This window comes from Typopeltis vanoorti, chromosome 11 (genome assembly GCF_054136105.1).
Source record: "Typopeltis vanoorti isolate ZY-2024b chromosome 11, IOZ_Tvanoo_1.0, whole genome shotgun sequence".
NCBI classification, from domain to species: Eukaryota; Metazoa; Arthropoda; class Arachnida; order Uropygi; family Thelyphonidae; genus Typopeltis; species Typopeltis vanoorti.
Genome location: NC_143559.1, coordinates 40,304,866 through 40,326,326, shown reverse-complemented (window position 1 = coordinate 40,326,326; position 21,461 = coordinate 40,304,866). Strand labels below are relative to the sequence as shown.

Sequence of the window (21,461 nt, the reverse complement as noted above, 5' to 3'; positions counted from 1 at the left end):
AAAAATTATAATAATACAGTCATCTCTCAATTATACAACCACAATGGGGGAGCAGTTTGCAAGTCAGATAACTATAAGTATGGATAACTGAATTACATGGTGCTCTTACTGGAAGTCATTTGACACACTAAACCCATTTAAAGATCAGATAATTGAGAGATCACCATAGATTATTGTTAACCACACTTACTCATGGAAGACTGAAAATGACTAGATTACAACAGCTTAGTCTTGCATCGTTATTAAACACTATCACCTTTAGTATTATAAACAAGTTTGTTTATAATTTTTTAGTATCACATTGATATTACATTCTTCATTAAACAATTTTCAGAATGGGATCTAACATTAGACTTACTAAACTAGACTGCCAGTAGTTGGTTGTTCAGCATACAACTCAGAATTGTATTCAGAGTTGCATGCAACTCTCTATTTAAAGTACGTTCCACTTTGTTCAATCACTTGAAAGAAAACTGATGAATTATAGGTTTTATAGTGCTGGACTTTTGAGAAAGATGATAATAGGAAGTGGACAAAATATTAGAAGCTACCATCTAGCTATCTTAGGATAAGGATATGTAAGAAAAGGTTATTGTAGGCTTCCACTTTTGAGTTAGTTTGATTCTTGGGCGGATAGTTAATTCTTTGAAGGAAAACACTGACGAGGAGTTCCAGACCTCAGAAATGTCATCAACGTAACATAGTGTTGCTCTGATTTCTTCACATGATTGTTAGCTAGCATAGGAGAGAGGAGAACCTGTATTACTATTATTATTACTATTAAAAGTTATTTTTTTTATGCCAGAAAAAAAAAAACTGGCTTTATAAGCAAAATCAAATAGTTTTACAATATCAGGAGTGAAATTTTCCTCTAATAATTCTTATATATGTCAGTAGAATCAGTAGTAAAACAGTACCAGAGATTTTTTTTGAAATCTGTGAAAGTTTTATGCAAGAGGAATAGTAACCTGTAAAGGGCAAGAAGTGCTATTAGATAGATGTTTGACAGCTTGGATATAGGATTATTTATAAAAGCCCATGTAGTCCAGAAATTCTAGCATAATGAATGTGAATTTTTGTTGCTTCTTCATTCCAGGTTTGGACTTCATTTGAATATTTGTTCAGTTAGTTTAAGATTGTGTAAGGACTCTGGAAATGATTTCATATAAAAGGCTGAGTTTCCTCAAGTGTTTTTGTCTTATATTATAGTAGCATGTCCTTTGTCTACCTGCTGCTTCTGAACAAATTTTAGTTAGTGTAATAGGGATATTATAAAGGCATTCATGCAGAAAAGTTGGAGTCAGTAAAACAGCTGTTTTGCTTACTTCAGCTTTCTCACAGGTGGCCTGCAATGATGAATGAATTTTTAATGTTAACTGTATTGCTGTCATAGAGGCATATCAAAAAAACATTTTTGTCTTTGGGTAATTCTTATTTCTTGATAAAGAATTATTTAGAAAGGCTTTCATACTGCTTAATGTCAGACTTGTCTCCTTTTTAGGTATTTTTTTAATTTCACTTTAATTCTCTTTTTATTTATTCTCATTTAGTATAATGAATTGCTTGTAATTAATTGAAAACTGTAATGATTTCAAATTTCTTATTATTCTTTTATAGTTCATCAACAGAACAGAAATCTTGTCGGAAGTCTTCTCCTGTTAAGTCCAGCCTAGCTGCGCTTCTCCAGTCTGGTGTTAAGAAGAATCATACAGGAAAGACAGATAAAATTACTAGGGAACCAGATCATACAAAACAAAAGAAGTGGCAAGACTCTCTTATACCAATTGATGGAGGGGGTGGCAGTGGAGGGGGTGGTGGTGGAGGAGGTAGTAGAAGTGAAAGAGTAAAAACATTTTCTGTGAGACAAGGACTGGATAGTGGTGGTCATTTTATTATTATGGATGGTAAACCATGTAAAAATTCATCTACTAAACTTTCTCCTTCCTGTAATAAACCGATGAGCAATGGGAGGAGAGGTATACCGTTGCCAACTATATCAGTTGCTTCAGATCCTCCTCCTCCTCATGTGCAACAATTTAATCATCATTCAGGGACATCAAAAACTGAAACTCTATTGGAAATAGAGTTGCCTGTATTAGAACTCCCAAAAACATCCATTGAACAGAAGCAGCCATTTCCATCACCACCAGAGCCACCTCCAAAGCGTAGTAGTTCAGGTCATCCTGGGCACACAGACAGCCCAAAACGATTGAAAGTTGATAATGGGTTGGTTTGTTTAAGTAAGTATCTAAAATTGCTTTTATTTTCATTAATTTTTACTAATGAAGGTATGTGACTAATTAAAATAAAATGCATTAAGCAGTGCTTCATTTATATCTGCATATAAAGAGTTAACTTCAGAAAAAATTTCAGATAATCATTAGTAGTGTTAGTTGTTATTTTTAGGGAAGAATTGTTATATATATATATATATATATATATATATATATATATGTTCAGTAATTTTAATGACTTAAACCACCAAGATAATTAAGAATAAAAGTTTAATACAGACACAACTAGTTTCGTTGGTAAGCCAACTTCATCAGGTGTACAAAGATATATACAAAAAAGACCGACAGAAACATTACACACTAACAACAACAGAGCTATCAAAAAAAACTACAGTTAAGTTCAAATTGGAGTCTGCACTTTAGTTCTGAATTGATTTGATTGCTATTTTATTTCCTGCATGTATTTCTTTAATAGACTATAGGAGCTGGTTTGGTATATTTAAATTGGTTAATGTTTTAAACGATTTTTTTCTCTATTAATTTTATCAGAGGCTTTTTTCATAATTAAGGGCCATCTGTGTTTGTTTTTGAAATTCTCTTCTCTTCAATTAATAAATTTACTAGGGTGGTCTGAAAAGTTCTCGGCCTCAACTCACAGATGGCAATACTGTCTGCAAGATTTTTTTCTTTCTAAGTTGGTACATCTGTCATAAGCATCCATGTGAAATTGCAAGTCATTCTATCAAGCAGTTTGTTTTATACAGCTGTCGCAAGCCAAAGTGTTGTCTGTATCCCTTAAAATGGATAAAATTGAGTATCATGTGGTTATAAAATTCTTTGTAAAAGAAGGTTAATGGCAAAAGAAATTCATTCGAAGTTCATAAAAGTTTATGGGCACTCTTTTCCTTCATTTTTAACTATTAAAAATTGGGCTGCTGAGTTTAAACGAAGCCGTACCAGCCTTTAAGATGATCCACGTGAAGGACGTCCAAAAAGTGTAACAACACCAGAAATCATTGATCAAGTGCACAATATGGTATTGGATGACCGGTGAGTCAAAGTGCGTGAAATTGCTGAGACTCTAGGCATTTCAAAAGAATGTGTAGGATATATTTTGCATGAAGAATTGCAAATGAAAGAGCTTTGCACAAGATGTGATCCGCTTTGCTCACAGCATATCAAAAACACACTCACATGAAAATTTCTGAACAGTGCTTGGAGCATTTTAACAAGAATGAAACTGATTTTGTGCATTGATTTATTACTATGAATGAGACTTGGATTCACCATTACGCACCAGAATCCAAACAGTAGTCAAAGCAGTGAACAGAAGCTGGTTGTTCAGCACCAAAGAAGACAAAGTACGCAATAAGGTATCTGTTCCATCAGCAGGAAAGGTCATGGCATCGGTGTTTTGAGATGCTTACACCAAAACTTACATCATTATATTAACCAGTAGCTTGGTATTTTTAACATATATATATATATTTTTTTAAAAAAAAAATAGATATTTGACTAGATGAAAAAATTCACCCGGTTTGCAGAAGAAAATCATCTTTCATCAGGACAATGCACATGCCCACAAAAAAAGTTTTGGCAATGGGAAAATTAAGGGATCTGCACTGTGAAATGTTGAAACATCCACTTTATTCCCTAGATTTGGCTCCCTCTGACTTCTATTCTTCCCAAAACTAAAAGTCTTCCTCGCTGGTCACCTATTTCTTCGAATCAAGGGGTAATTGCAGCTGTAGAGGGGTATTTTGCAGATCTTACTGAGAACCACTACATGGACGGGATAATGGTGCTTTAGCATCGCTGGAATAAATGTATTAGTCTTAAGGGAGATTATGTTGAAAAATGAAAACAGTTTTGAAATTTTAAATTCGTTTTTTCATTGTTAGGCCAAAAACTTTTCAGACCACCCTTGTAGAATATTCAAGATTGGCTTTTTTTGGAATCCATTTTGTTCTAGTAGTTTGTCCTCTTCAATAGTGTTTAACTTCTCTTTTGTACCCTGCATTTAGCATACTAATTCCCCTATAGTTATCACAGTCACCTTTATTTCCTTCTTTTTTTTTTTTTTTTTTTTTTTCATCATCATAATCATCATCAAATTCCTGACATGTACCCTCAAGGGGTGTACAGGATATTATGATAGTGAAACATGAAGAACTTACATCGTTACTAACTAACTTATCAACAATTTTCCTCCAAATTAATCTGTTACTTGTCAAGACTCCAACATTATCAGATCTTATATTTTCTGTCTTCTAAGGCACTTTTTACTGTATCAATCCACCTATGTCTCAGTCTTCCTCTGGGTCTTTTCCTGCAAACCAGGCAGAGAACACTTGTTTTGCTAATCTTTGCTCTTCCATTCTATTTAAGTGACCGAACCACCTGAGATTAGCTCTGCTAACACATTCCTGGCACTAACAGTGTTAAGTTCTTTCCTAATATCCTCATTTTTAATATGATATTGCCATTGATGCTATCTGTTCATGCCCCTAATCTTTCTCAGAATTGTCATATCTGTGGTCTTTGGTCAAGTGTCTTATTTCTAATCCATCTCTCAGATCCATGTTAAAATTGGTTTGAACACCATCTTGTATACAGCTGATTTAGTGTTTTGACTACTTTCTCTCTGATTCTATATAAATTTATTCAGTTGACTTCCTACCCTTTTTTTGATTCTGTTGTCTGTCTTCATATTTAATTTACCATCTTCACTAAAAATTGTGCCTAAGTAGCTGAAATGTTTTACTTGTTCTGTAGGTTCTCCATTTACGATGCAGTTGATATTTTCAATGCTTCTGCCTATTTTCATTGCCTTTGTCTTGTTATTGCTGACCTTCATACCATATCTATTGCAACAGTTATTCAATTTAGGCAGGGAATCTTGCAGATGTACAGGATTTATTTAAAAGTATAACATCATCTGCATAAAGTAAAGAGTGATTAACATCTCCAATTTTGATATCAGATTTAATACTGCTTTCCTTCATAATGTGATCTATATAGATAATGAATAACAGAGGGGATAATGTTTGACACCAGATTGAATATCAAATCATCTTCCTGTACTTCCTTCAATTCTAACTGCTGACATAACTCAAATAAAGACTGAGTATATGCCCCATTGACACCATATTACTTAGTTTTGAATAGCTTTCCTCTTGGCACCTTGTCATATGCCTTTTGCAGGTCTACAAAACTTAAATACAGATTTTTGTTATATTTCCATGATTTCTAAACTATTTGGCATAAAATGAAAATTTAATCCTGACAGCCTCTATTTGGCCTGAATCCAGCTTGTTCTTCACCAAGCTCCCCTTCCACAATCCTTCTCAACCATTTCTCAAGTATATTTGCATAAATCTTACCAGGAACACTCAGTAGGGAAATACCTGTGTAATTCAGTTTTATTTCCCTTTTTGTATATGGGTACTATGAGAGCTCTACTCCAATCATTTGGAATTAATCTCTCTGTCCAGGCCTTTTGAATTATGCAGTGCAGCCATTGCAAGACTTTTGTACCTCCATACATGAGCATTTCTGGTTGAATATCATCTACTCTTGCTGCCTTTCCACATTTCAGGCATTTGATGTCTTTTCTACTTCAAGTATGGATATGTATTCCTGATTGCATGCCTGTTGAGTGTTTTTTACTCAACAGGCATGCAATCAGGAATTGCTATGTGTTTCATTTAGCAATTTTTGAAGTAATTACTCCACATATCAAGGATATCTTTTTATCCTGTTTTCATGTCACCTTTATCATCTCTTAATTCCTTTTACAGCACTCTTTCTTCCCTTTCTGAACTTTTTCAACAGCCTCCAGAATATTTTGTCACCTTCCTGATATTTATTTTCTATGTTCTTACCAAAGTCTTCCCATGACTTTTGTTTAGCTAATTTTATAGTGTTTAGCTTTCTTACATTTGTCTCTGTATTCTCTAATAGCACAAGCTGACTTTTTTATGAATTAGAAACTATCACTGTTTACCAGGAAAAAAAAAAAAAAAGAGAGATGCTAATTTAGTGTTGGCAAGTGCAATTGTACATTTTCGCTAAGTCACATTAGTATATGAAATTGAGTCTATTTGGTCATTAAAAAAAAAAAAAACTGATGGGTTCAAGGTAAATAAATATAATATTGACAAGTGAAAAATTAAAATTAACATAAAAAGCTGAAAGAAACATTGTAGTATGAGCAATTGAAATGCAACAAAAGACTGTGAAGTATGGCACATATCATCTGTTTTCCAGCATTGTTTGAGATGATTAGCTAAAAAATTGAAGCAGTCTAATTAATGATTTCCAGATATCACTTAGGATGAGTCCTTTGTTTTCATTGAGTCAGTCATGTGAATAAATGATGGTGCTGGGTTCTTTAATCCAATGAGGAAGAAAATTTATCTTCCAGATATGACGTAGAACCTTTGTTTCGGTCAAGAGAAGAAAAATTAGGTCTGGCTTACCAGTCTTTTAACACATATCATGAGATAAAAGACTAGTAAGCCAGACCTAATTTTTCTTCTCTTTCATAAGCTACATAAGAAAGGAGCATTGCTTAAGATGGTCCCTAAGCAATGGTCTTAAGAAACATCTCAAGTGATATTCCTTGCTTATTTTAAAACTTCTGCAAGTTCTTACTGTGGTCAGAGTTGCAGAAATTCTGAAATAAGAAAGAAGAGACATCAGGTTTGGCTACCATTTTTCTATTAAATATCATAATACTGACATAATACATATCTGGACAATGACTTTTTTTATCATTGGGTTAAAGAATCCAACACCATCAGTTATTTATATGGTCCACTTAATAAAAACCAAGGACTCATCCTGAGTGATGAATCCTAGAAATCATTAATTAGATTGCTTTGAATACCTGACATGAAATTTTCAACTAATCATCTTCAAACAGTACTAAACACAAGGTGTGCCTCATGTCACTGTCTCCTTGTGTGGTTTGATTGTTTATACTACAACAGTTTCTTTCAGCTTTTTTTTTTTTTTTTTTTTTTTTACATTCATCATTCTAATGTTTATTTACCCTGAAGATGTCACAAGTTCCCTATAGTGATTGTATGTTTATTGTTTTTGATGGCCAAATAAACCCAGTTTCTTAGTTATAACATCTGCTGTCAATGTGCTAAGCCATGTGAGCTACAAAAAATTGTGGAAATCTGGGAATGGGTGATAGTGAAATGAATTGAAATTTGAGAAAAGGATAGTTATGGAACTACAATACTTGGTAATTATGGAAAGAAAGATTAGGAGACTACTTGGAACAGTAGTGTGGAACTGAGAAATGAGGTGGGAAAAGGAGATTAAGGTGCTGCTTGGGCACTGGTCAAGATTTAACAACAGCAATGCTTGAATGTGGCAAATGTCTGGCAGTTAAGTATGGTTAGTCCAGTATGGATGAATCGAGTGATCAAACATATAATCTGGAAGAAGACAACATTATAGAGGCAGTGTAAAGTGAGAAGCAATGATTACTTACTGCTTAAGAATAGTCTAAGAAAGTGACTTGATGAGAATGAAAAGTATACTATAAGCAGAAGTTAGCTAGCTAATCAGGCTAAGAAAAATCTCAGAGGGTTCTTTCAATATATGGCCAGTAGAAGAAATAGTGAATTATGGGAAGATATTGATTAATGAAAATGGTAGGGTTGGCTGCTAACTCTGTGGAGGGTTAGTTGAGGTATTTAATGAACAGTTCATTAAAGTATTTCATCCTCATAAATTTAGTATAACATCATGCAGCGTTTGAGTGCAGAGGTGAAGGAGGGACTTGTGGTAAGTGAATAGAAGGTTGAGGAAATAAATAATTAGGCAGTTTATTTATTTATTGGTATGGAGTTTTCCTCTCTTTATCTCCCCCGTCCCTATTGGGACGAGTTGAGCCCCCCCCCCCCATCATGGGGGGTAAGTATTTATGACTGTAGATTTATGTAGTCATAAATACTTACTTGTGGTAAGTATTTATGACTGTAGGGCCGGTTTGCCTGCTTGCAGGATGAAAAATGCCAGATAAACTGGCGGAAAAAACCCTACTGCCTGCGCCGAAGACCGGCTAACTTGGCTATGGCTGAGGAAGATCCTCAAATTCCTCACATCTTTGACGAGAATCGAACCTGGGACACTCCTTCCCCAGTCATATGGTTGTGGAGCGCACAGCCACTAACCGTGTAGACATTTAGGCAGTAGGACTTAATGACATATATCAACTCGCAAAACTTTTTCCTGACATGGCATCACAATTTCTATATCCCTTCCTCATTGGTATCTCTTACTATAGTAAGATATGTCTAATATTTCATGTATTGGTAAGAAGAATATCATCCAAAAACTATTTCATTCATTGAATACCTTTAGCCATAGATTACAATTCTCAGTCAAATATGAAGAAAATAAGCAGTATTGTAGTATACCAAATATTGTAGTTCCATAACCATCCTTTCCTCAAATTTCAATTCATTTCACTATCACCCATTCCCAGATTTCCACAATTTTTTGTAGCTCACATGGCTTAGCATTTACATTTGTCCCTAACTGGATCAGGTGATCATATTAATATGCATGCCACAAACAGAAGTTACTTGTATTTTCTTCTTGTTATCCTTATTATATAAAAGGATCTGAAAGGTATGTTTTTAGCAATATCTTCCAAGAACTAATAGAATGTGCTGTTCTATTCATTTGGTACAAAATTGTGTGCCCTCATCCCAAAATAGAAAGTCAAAAACTTATACCCATATATTCATAACATCTTTGAATATTCAAGTTAAAAAATTCTACCAATAATAAACTACACATACTTGCTACTGAACTAGAAACTTTTATTTAATACCTCCTTTAGCCTGAATTACAGCACATATGCAATTTTGCATAGATTCCATATCATGTTGGATTGTATCTATGTCTACAGTATATCAGGAGTTTCACCACACAGTCCTTTAACTGACTCAGATTTGACAGAAGAGGATTTTGCTTCTGGATCTGTTTCTCTGACATGTCCCATACAATCTCGATTTCAGTAAGGAAATACCGTGAGTAGACATATTACTAACTATTATAATAATGGAATTGACTCACGTAAATTATTCTTTATTCATAGAATTTTCACCTGAGTATCACAGGCATCATCAGTACAGGTACAAGGCTAATTAAGCAATAACTGTTATATTCACAAAGCGCCACCTAAGTAGCTAAGGTTAAATTTCCTAAATTTATTTAATTATTATTATTATTATTTATTTTTTATTTTTTTTAATTATTTAAATTTAATTATTTAGTTATTTAATTATTAAATAATAATTAATTATAATAATTGAAGTATTTATTATTTTTTTTTAATTTTTATAAATATATATATATGTGTATACAATTATATGTTAGGAAAGATTTGCTGCTTTATAAAGTACTATCTCCCACAAGGGGGAAAGACGTAGACCATCGGATCTGTTTAGGTTAGGGGAGTGAAGTAATGTTTCACATGTTTCTTTGTATAGCCGTTCCATTAGGAACCGACTTTTGTCTTGTTCCACTTAACTCTATGTCTGGTGTTGATGGCATGTTCTGCAATTCCAGACTGTTTGGGTTCAAGGTACTGGATGTACGACTGGTGTTCTTCTAATCAGACCTGAGCAGATCTTCCTGTTTGTCCGAAATATGATAATCCACATGAGCAGGGAATCTGGTAGACACCTGGATAGCTGAGATGTGGGAGCTTGTCCTTTGGAGACATTAGGAATGTGGAGATTTTTCTGATGGGTCGAAAAGCCACACAGATATTTAGTGGTTTTAGCACCTTAGCTATGCATTCACTAACCCCGTGTACATAGGGGATAGGTATACGTGTAGGTTCTTCTGTACTTGAAGAGATGCTAGAGCACAACTACTTAAAGCTCTTTTTATGAAGGACTTCTTATAGCCATTTAATATGAAGGAGGAATTAATATACTGTAATTCATTTTGTAAAAGTTCTTCTGAAGAATAAAAGGAGTTGGCTCTATGAACTAGTGTTTTTATAGTACATGCCTTTTGGCTGGGATGTACTGGCCTGTATGAGTCTCTTTCCTATAGAGTGTGAATTATAATTGTAGATAACCATCTGGTTGGTGAAGAATCAAGAGGTCTAGAAAGGCTAACTGCTTATTTACTTCTACTTCTAGGGTGAACTGGATCCTTGGATGAAGTGCATTAATTTTTGAAGAAACTTGTAGTTCTTCTGAGGTGCCCTTCCATATGGCAAAAATGTTGTCCACATATCTGAACCAAATGTTAGGTCTGGGTGTAATGTTGTCAAAGATACGCTGTTCGAAATGCTCCATAAAGTAGTTGGCAATAGCAGGAGATATTGGATTACCAATTGCTGTCCCTTCGATTTGTTGGTATAACTAGTTTTTGAAGGAAAAATAACCAGACTTTATTACAAATTCAAATAATTTGACAATGTCTGGAGGAAATTCTTGGTGTGGTAATTCTATGCTGTCCACCAATGGAACATTTGTAAATAGCAAAACAACATCTAGACTAATCATAATCTCCGAATCGTCTAGATGCAGATTGGAAATTTTATTTCTGAAGTCCGCAGAATATTTTATATATGTAGCAGTTCTTCTAGTTGAAGAATTGAGTAAATTTGACAGATATTTTGTAAGTGGGACAACCTATACAGTCTACAACCAGTCTTAATGGAATTCCTGGCTTGTGTACTTTTGGAAGACCATATAATCTCGGTGGGCGCCCGAAGGAGGTCTTTAGTGTTTTCTTTTTATCTTCATCCCATATCAATATTTTTTTCTATAAGGGCATTAAGCTTTTTTATTTGACTACCGGTAGGATCTGAAGTGAGAGGCCTATAAGTCGAATAGTTGCGGAGTAACAGCGATATTTTTCTCTCGTATTCTTTTCTGTCTTGGATGACTACAGCCTTCCTTTTGTCAGCTTAATAATTAAATAACTAAATAATTAAATTTAAATAATTTAAAAAAAAATAATAATAATAATTAAATAAATTTAGGAAATTTAACCTTAGCTACTTAGGTGGCGCTTTGTGAATATAACAGTTATTGTTTTAATTAGCCTTGTACCTGTACTGATGATGCCTGTGATAGTCAGGTGAAAATTCTACGAATAAAGAATAATTTACGTGAGTTAATTCCATTATTATAATAGTTAGTAATCATACAATCTCGATGGGTTCAGATCCAGGTTTTGTGGTGGTCGAGGAAGAGAGTGGAAGTTGCTGTCATGCTTGCTGAACTACTGCTGAATAATTCTTGTGTGACAGTAGCATTGTTGTCCATGAAACAATTGTCCCCTGCTGGATAAAAAGTCAATGCTGCAAGATGGACCTGATTGCCAACATTGTTGATATGTTCCTTGGAGGACACCTTATTTTCCAGCAGTATCATGGACGTGTTCTATACCAACAGAACATGATGGCACCTCTAGATGTTTACAAAGCAAGCTGGGTTTGCTGCTTCATGGGGACTCCCACCAAACTTTCTGCCTACCATCAGTACAGAATAAGGTATACCACGATTTGTCGGACCAGTGTTCATCCACGGTGTTCCAGACACCACTGTAGACGAACTCTCCTTTCTTTGCAGAAATCAATGGTTTTCGTAAAGGCATGCGACTTCCAACACTGATCCTCATCAATTCCTTGCACGTAGTTCAGTGAGATATCTATCGGGAACAGCCTTTATTAAATGCTTTGGTCAATTGCTGCACACAGGATGATGGCAATCTCATTCCTGACAGACTGTCTTAGGACCACAGTTACAGACAGTCAATGTAGATTATTTTTCCACTGAAAAGGATATCATACCCAGGATATCTCACCTTTGGAGAAACCAGTCAGCTCTGCTGTTTTCAAAATTGTGACTCCAGCCAGACAGGCACTCACAATAAGCTCTTTATCGAACTCTGAAAGATCCTTTGTTTTTCCCATTGTGATCAACACTGTTGATGATTACTGATCAACAGCATTCTTAAATAGTTGCCTGAACATGTGGTGGCTCACGACCAAGTATTTTGCATATACGCTGTGTAAGTGATGTTTATTTACATCTGCATAAAGGTTTTTTCTAATTCAGTGGCTGGTATGTGTCCAGAAGTTACTAAAACATAAGACCACAAAAAATCAAGCAATCTGTTACTATTAGCATAGCATTGTTTACAAATTTAATTCAGTCTGGATGCCATACCTTTACGTTAGATCCACCATTTTTTTTAAAAATTACATTTAATTGAACTTTTCTGAGATTGCAATATACCTTTACCAGACTATTTACATCTTATCATGAAGAAAACACAAACAAAAGCAGAAAGCTCTTATCAACAAAAATTCCATCAGAAATAAGATTACCTGTCATATGATTAAAGCAAACCCTTTGAGCCGAAGGTCCTCAATTATTGATTTGCAAGAAAATGAAAATGCTGCTCAGAATCTCTAGCAATGAGAACCAATCAGCGTGCTCTAAACATGCATAGTCCCTTCCTAATCTTGCCCTCATGAAAAGATTCCTCCCCATCCTCTCCTGTTACTCTTGAACCAGCCTTACTCCAGCCAACTAATATCTTTTCATCTTCTTTAAGTAGTTTTTTCTGTCTTTATTTGATGGCAAAACTTTATGCTGCTGGCTACTACAGGTTTTAGTTTTTTTAGATCATTTTTTTTTTTAAATTCAAAATTTCTGAATTCATTGCCTTAATTTCTTTTATTTTTTTCTTTTATCTTTTTTAATATCTTTGCTCATGTATTTGGTTTCACCTTCGATTGTTTTCTGTTGTCACATTATTTTTCAGTTTAATTTTAAATTCTGCACTAAACATCATCTTTAGATTATCCAGGTATGTCTGATTTGTTACTCTAATTCAGTTAATTGTTTTCTTAATAAATCCATTAATCTTAAGCCAGGTTGGTAAATGGGGGATGCTCCTACTATAAAACTTAGCTCTTTGTTTGTCAAAGCTTAATTTTTGTTTTCTTTGCTAAATTTATTTTGAGGTAATGATTATTGTGACTGGATTTTTTAAGGTAGGACATGTAACACTATCTTTCATTTTGCATAGTTTTTTATTTTCTTCTTGGTGATAATTTTTTCAAACTGTCATATCTACAACAGTCATGTAATATTGCTTACATGATTGTTGTTGCTTAAGGATAGGATTTTTCATAACCTAAGCCTTTTCTTTTCTTCTTTTTTTTTTTTTTAATATGTCACCCCCAAATTGCTGTAAATCTATCACAGATAATACAGTATGTCACCAAAAAAAAAAAAAAAGAAAAGAAAAGTGCTGAATAACTACAATATATATTATGGAGTAAATGGGAGTTGAAGTTCAGTACTGTTTTTTTTTTTTTTTTTTTGCATCATACCATACTATGGGTTGATGAAGTGTTAGGTAATCCAGTTTCTATGATTTTGAAATCACAGAAATTTTTGAACAGGGTGATCTCACACTCAATGGTTGAAATTCATTTAGTGACCTCAAGATATTCACAAACAGCCATGCTCATAGCAGAATTAGAACTCTTATTCAGTCTGTTGGATAACAGATATGTTATCCATTTCACCTAGTATTTTATTATTATTATTATCATCATCATCTGAGACCTCCAGGGAGTCAAGGCCTCATCGAGAGAGAGAGACTGTAAATTACCCAACACTCAGTTATCATACCTTCCCTTAAATTCATTTACACTAGATGCACTCACTACTACCTAAGGGCAGATTATTCCACTCACTCACTGCTCTCCTGGAGAGAAAAACCTAGCTCTTACCCCTTTCTTCACTGAGAACAACCTTAACTTCCATGGATGCCCCCCCCCCCCCCCCCCGTGTTCTCTCCCTGCCTTCCATATAATGAAACATTTTATCATTTGAAATGCTGTAACACCCATTCAAAAGTTTATAGTCCTCTATCATATCATCCCTCTTTCTCCTGTTAACAGACTCTGCAATCCACATACTTGCAATCTGTCCTCATAATCTAAATCCCATAATTCGGATATAATCTTTGTAACTTTTCTTTCCACCCTTTCCACAGCTTCTTTATACCATGAACTCACAGAAATTTTTGAACAGGGTGGTCTCACACTCAATGGTTGAAATTCATTTAGTGACCTCAAGATATTCACAAACAGCCATGCTCATAGCAGAATTAGAACTCTTATTCAGTCTGTTTATATATCCATACATGGAACCTGGTAGATCAAATTTGCACACAGTAATCTAGGTGTGGTCTTATCAAAGCCTTATAAAGAGGCAAAATTACTTCCTTATCCTTATCTTGGTTCGCTTCAACATAGCAATTATCCCCTCTGAGTTGTATTTGCAACTTTTGCTATGTGACCTTTGAACTTTAAATTCTTATCCACCAATACGCCAAGATCTCTTGCGTCTTCAGTTTCTTGTAGCATAACCCCACTAATATATCTAGACTATTTGCTCTTACAAAAGTTTGATTGTATGCAGAATTTTGTTAATTTTTATGGTCATCATAATTGTAAACAGGATACAGAGATTTATAACATGTAATGATTATGACCATGAGACATCCAAAAATTCAGTTTTAAGCTAATGAATAACATACACTTAATTCTTGATTTACATGGTAGGTTGGTTCTCTGAAAGTAATGTGTAAATGAGCATCATGTACTAAAAGGCTGGTTTCATTGACATTAAATATTTGTTAATCACAATAGTCCCCCCCCCCTTCCCTTCTTCCATTTTCTTCAAAATCTCTGGATAATTTGTGGCCACCTCCTCGTTATCTGCACTTGCAGCTTCGCCTGTGATTCAAACATTATGTAGGCCATTTCTCTTTTTTGAAATGCTCAAACCACCCAGCACTAGTGTGGAATTCTTCTTCTTTTCCATCATTGATAGCTCTTTCTTTCAAGGTTGCAAAAAGGACTCAATGCTTTTGATTCAATAAAGTCTGTGTTTAGCGGGATCCATTTTTGGTTACAATCTTCAATCTGTGTAGAAAGAAGTTTCTCTAATTCAATCTTATAATACTTTGATTTCGAGTGGTCTGCATGCATGATGAACCTGAATACAAAGAGAAATACCTTTCTCTTTGTATTCAGCAGCTTTGCTTAAAATTGCTCTTTATAGTTGATTCACCCATTTTTGTGTTCTTGTTCTATCTTTGCTCTGAACTCGCCTTGTTCATTTTTCTTTATTATTCCAACTTTTTCTTCCAATGAGATGACTTTTCGAATCATTTTCACACTTTCACTTTTTTTGCTCACTGATTCTTTTACTCATGATGAAAGGCTACTTTTTCCTAGCCTTTCATCATGAAAACATTAAGGAAAACAGTTGCAAAGGAGGGATGAGATATGATCATCAAAAGGCTCTGTAATTAGCAGATGAATTACATTTTGTTGGTAAATTTGGAACACAGCGTACATGGAAATAGTGTAGTATGCCATTAAAATTCACTTTGTGAAATGTTTTAAATTGGTAACTAAATTATTTCATCCCAGTGAGTGGTTTTTTAAAATAGTTAGCCATGAAAATTTACAGAGAGAAAAATTTTTTAAATCTGTAACATTTATTTTAAGATGTATATAGGCACACTAATCGAATTTGGACATAGAAAAAAAATGATGCACTAATCGGGGGCACATTAATCGAGGGATTGCTGTATTAAAATAAATTTAACCCTTTATTTTTATGTATAGATGATATGCAATAAAAATTTAGGGATAATAAAACACACTATAAAACAAAACAAATACGTGTATTTAAACAATTTAATAAATAAAGCTACAATACAATATATTCAATGATGTTTGAACAGCTCTTTTTTATATTATTTTCAACCAAATGTTGATAAATAACAGACTAGTATTTACCTTATTTAGTAGACCAGTTATATGCTAATAATAACAGATCATTTAAATCAACATTGTATATAATATTATTATTACATATAAAAATTGCATGTGCATATCTCGGAAGACTGATACCTCAGTGTACTATAAGTCTAATAACTGGTGTGACATACTCAGTAGCCAGGGCTGGAAAAATTTTGTGCTGGCTCACATCAGGCAACTATCTCACTTATCAGAAGATAGGCTAGGTGTGCTCTACCACAGTTGCCTAATATGATATATCACAATAACGTGTTTATTCCTGGGTATGGCCAATTTATAAGCTTTTGTTAATGTTATGGTTAATTTTAACCTTGTATAACTACCAGTGTTGAAGCAAATGTGCTAACTACTTATGTATTAGGGTATTTGTATATCATTCTGTAAAGAAGCAATTCATGCATGATACAAGGCCATTTATTATTAGATTTTTAATTAATAATACCATTTTTCACTATGTTTTGCTTCTAACGTATAAAATGTCTTGAATTGCTGTTATGGAAAAAAAAAAAGCAAATGATTTCTTCTCTGCCATTACAAGCAAACATTGGAAAACATTCAGTATCATAAAAAAGTTTTAATGAAATAAAATCCTTAAGCATGCACACATAACTACATTAGTGCATTTCTGAATTTTGATTGGCTCTGAAAATATTTTGAGAAAATTAATACTTCTTTCCAAGTTTTAATATACATTATTAATGGTCAGATTTTACATATTACATAGTGAGTTAGAAATAAGCTAATTACTGCTGTCTGCTGCATATCTATTTTAGGTTGCCTGTAGTGATTATCTAGTTACTTCATGGTATTAGTGAAAAACTCTCTGAAGATTAAATGATGTGTGTGTGTATCTTACCTTTCATTGGTCATATTCCATTAAGACAAAATCAGTGATAAAGAACATGAATGATGAGAAGTAAGGCATTTTTTATTACCTGCATTCCCCAATAGATATTATAAGTAATCATTCAAAAAACCGGTATAAAACATGAAATAGAATTGACCTTACATATACATAAAACTGACAATTAAACCAAAACTCCTCTTTGATTTTTTTACTTAACTAAAAAAAAATTTCACTCCTCACAGACAAGGAGGAGGCCTTGTAGCAAAGATTGCAAATACAACTCAAAAAATAATTGCAATGCTGAAACAAACGTTCACATGTAAAGATAAGGATGTCATTTTGCCTCTTTACAAGGCCTTGATGAGACCTCACTTGGACTATTGTGTGCAAGTCTGGTCTCCTGGTTTCCATGGAGACTTTGATACAGTGGAGAGAAAGTGTGCAAAGGAGAGTGTCAAAAATGATATCAGAATTGTGGAATACAAATTATGAAGACAGATTGAGAATTTGTAAACTGCAGACACTAGCAAACAAGAGAAAGAGGGGTGATATGATTGAGACTTACAAACTTCTGAAAGTGCTATACAGAATTTCAGTAGATGGAATTTTTCATTTTATGGAGGGTGGGGAAAGGATGTGAGAGCATCCATGGAAGTTTAAAATGAATGCTGTCAAGAAGGTGGTTATGGCTAGAATTTTCTTTCATAGAGTAGTGCATGATTGGAATGGATTGCTGTTGGATTTTGTATGTGCAAGTAGCGTGAATGAATTTAAGAACAGGTATGATAGCTGGTGTAAATAGTATCGCCTCTCTCTGTGAGTTCCTGATTCACTGGAGGTCTCTCTTAATAATAATAATAATAATACTCAAAGTTACTGTTTAACTGTCATTCTCTGTTTAATTCCTGTTGGTCTCTAATGGTATTGCAAACCTAGCTTCTCACCTTTAACATCACATAATGCATGAGTTCTGTTGTTATGAATTTCACTTGAAATATTCTGTTCTACTTTGTTATGACATAAGTTGAATAGAGTAAATGTTTTCCATGCATCTTAGATAGGAGAGATTGAAGGTCTGTGGGCTCCAAAAACTAGCTAATAGGCATAAGAGAAGAGATATGATAGAAGCATATGTTATTAAATGTAACATATATAAAAGTCATCAGTATCAATCCTATAAAAATATAGGATTGATACTGATGACTTTTTTCTGTTACAGCCCACGAAGAGAGAGAGAACGACGGGTCATTCCTGGAAATTGTGTAAGAGTGTGGTTAACAAGAGTGTTGGGACTAGATTTTTTGCATGGAGGGTGTAAATGTGTGGAATGCATTGCCAAAGGTGGTTGTGAGTGCTTCATCTATGAATGTGTTTAAGAAGTATGATTGGTATTGTGTGAATAATGTGTCAATTTAGAGTCTCCCATGATGAGGCTTCTGACTCCATGGAGACACCATAATAATAATATCCTTCATGATTATGGTGATCAGAATTCATTTTTAAAAAAATTACAGAAACAACTACCATGTTATAGTGAAACCTCAGTTTAATATAAACCAAATAATTAAACATACCCAAACTGAGCATATTTTTCTGATTTTTGGAGTAGATACAGCATATAGCACAGCTCTCATTTTGTTTGCTCTTCAAAATTAACTTTCAGAAGTGATGTATATAACAAAGAAATTAGAACCATGTTAAATCCAATATCTAACTTAACAATAAACATGACAGTAAATGCTTTATTACAGGAGAAATAACCATAAATGGAGAGTGAGTGAGTATATGTGTGTGTGGGGGGGATACATATACACTGCTTATGGGCAAAATGCATCATACCATGTGATGAGTCACGTGTTTGTAGCCAGTATAAATTGGAGGAGTGTGGTGCTCCCAGATCAATGCAACTGCATCTGGGTGAAATGGCTGCGAGAAGGGAACTGATGGAGTTTTAAAGAGACGTTGTGATAGGATGTCATGTTACAGGTCTATCTGTTCAGCAAATTGGCCATACCAAGTCAATAATCAGTGATATCATACTGAGATGGATGTGCAGGGAGTCAACTGCAAGTGCTACCTGCAGTGGATGATTCACCAAACTTACTGAACATGACTATAGGGTGCTACCAACGATAATATGTAAAAATCACCATTTGTTCATCTCTAGAAAGTGATATTGCTCACACTCTGTACTTTTAATCTTTCCTCCTCTCTCAGTGCCTGGAGTATACACTCTCTGTCCAAAAAGAAACCGAACTTTTCAAAAATAGAAGAAACTAGTGGTGCCACTTGTATCTTTTTGTTGTCGAAAGCAGCAACAACCATCATTAGTGTTGTGTCAACTGTTTATGACATTTGTTTCATTAGAAGCCGAGTTATAGTACCAAGAGTGACAGTGTGTTTTGACAAACGGTCGGAAAATGAGTTTCAAACAGAGCTGTGATTGACTTTTGTGTTAAACTTGGTAAAAGTTTTATCGGAATGCATCAAATGCTTCAAAAAGCATACAGTGATGAATGCTTATCCCATACTTTAAGTTTACAAGTGGTTTAAGCGATTTCAAAGTGGTTGTGAGACACTTGAGGACGACAAAAAAGCCGGGTCGTCCAAAAACTGGACTGAGCAAAGTTAACATCAAAAAAGTGTATGATTTCATCAAAGAAAACTGGAAATCGTCCGTGAGATTGATGAAGATGAATTGGGGATTCCAAAATCAACTGTGCACAACATTTTGACCTTCATAAATTGAATTTGCAATTTGTTCCCCACAAGTTCACCGACGACCAAAATAGTATCGAATTGAACACTGCAAGGACCCCATTAAAACCGCTTGTAAGGACTCAAACTTCCTTGAAACGATCGTTACAAAATGTGGTGTTTTGAGTATGAGCCCGAAACAAAGTGCCAGAGTGCTGAGTGGAGACCACCAGAAGAGGGGTATCCGAAAAAAAGTCGCTTGGAGAAGTCAAAAGTAAAGACAATGCTGATTTGTTTCTAAGATTCCAAGAGTATTATCCACAAAGAATTCGTTCTGCCTGGCCAAACGGTCAATGGTGAGTTTAATCTCAAAGTTTTGAAGTGATTGATAGCAAGAATTCATCATGTACGGCATGAATATTGTGATGCAGGCAGCTGGTCACTTTTGCACGATAATGCACCATTTCATCGTTCGAATATTGTGAGACAGTTTTTGAGCAAAAACCAAGTTTGTGTGTTGGATCACTTACCATATTCACCTGATTTAGCACCCTGTGACTTCTTTCTCCTTGACTTCATTTGCCGATGAAAGGAAAGTGATACGACACTATTGAAAACGTTCAAGTGGCAGTGACCACGATCCTCAACAGTATCCCAAAAACTAATATATAAAACTCATTTAATGAATTAACTACCTGCCTAACACTGTATCGAAGCTGAGGGAGAGTATATTGATTGAAATAAATGATTTGAATATAATTGGCCTGTGTTTTATTTTCTATCAAAAGTTCGGTTTCTTTTTGGACAGAGGATGTATTAAGTACCCTGTTCCTGCAAGCTGTCTTATTTCGGACAGATAGGTAGATCAACAATTATCCGTTTAGAAGAAGACAAATCATATATCTGTTATCATGACTGTGGTCAATTTGGCCTTGCAGACCATGTTTTGGATACAACCTATAGGATCTCCTGGAAAAATACCACTATACTCCATAGTAAATTCAAAAAAGAAAGACTGTTTTTAGAATATGTGGCAGCACTCAGAAATCAACTGAATTTAAATAAATATGGTTGCATAAAAGTTCCCAAAATTTGGGAAATATTAATTATCAGAGATCCCACTTTACATCCTAGACCACCTATAAATGCCCATAGAGGGTGCACCACCTAGATAAGACTTTAGAGTCACCCACGTGTTTAACTTAGTATTGTGTTGTATTTGAGTATATGTTACAAGTTATTTGTAATCACTGAATATGTCACAGTGACTGAGACGAAATATTGGAAGCATTAAAATCAGTTTTAATCCCTTCCTAGTGCTGTAAATATTCCATTAAACCTCCAACATGAAGATTTTCTATTATTGCCTTCTCTACCCATCAACATTGCAATCTCTGAACAGAATGCTAATTTCTTGCATTTGAACCAAAGGTTTTGCATTGATATAGTGATGACATTATTGTGATTGGGTCCCACAGCCTCGAGTATGATCACATTTCATAGTTAACTCACTATAAACACCAACATGTGTGCCCCTCCCCCCCTCCCCCACAGAAAAGATGAAAGAAACCCTTCCTTCCTGAATAGTTTAATAAACCATAAACCATCTCCTAGTTGGTCACCTAATTTTGTCTACTGAAACAGCAATACATATTTGTGACACCATCAATTCCCACTCTCACCAAGACACTATCTACTCTGAGTAGTGATCCTCAAAAATTCGAAGCTACAGAAGCATTTAAAAAAAAAAAAATGCTGCAAGGAAATTAAC

General features: G+C 34.5%; 1 protein-coding gene across 1 annotated transcript in view; it reads left to right on the top strand.

The window, feature by feature from the left end:
* LOC150101461 (hypoxia-inducible factor 1-alpha-like) overlaps nt 1-21,461 on the top strand; it is a 388,828-nt gene that overhangs the window by 349,102 nt on the left and 18,265 nt on the right. Inside the window, exon 13 of the mRNA XM_090400802.1 lies at nt 1,618-2,240. Coding sequence (XP_090256928.1) covers nt 1,618-2,240 — 623 coding nt within the window. The remainder of the gene's footprint in view (nt 1-1,617; nt 2,241-21,461) is intronic.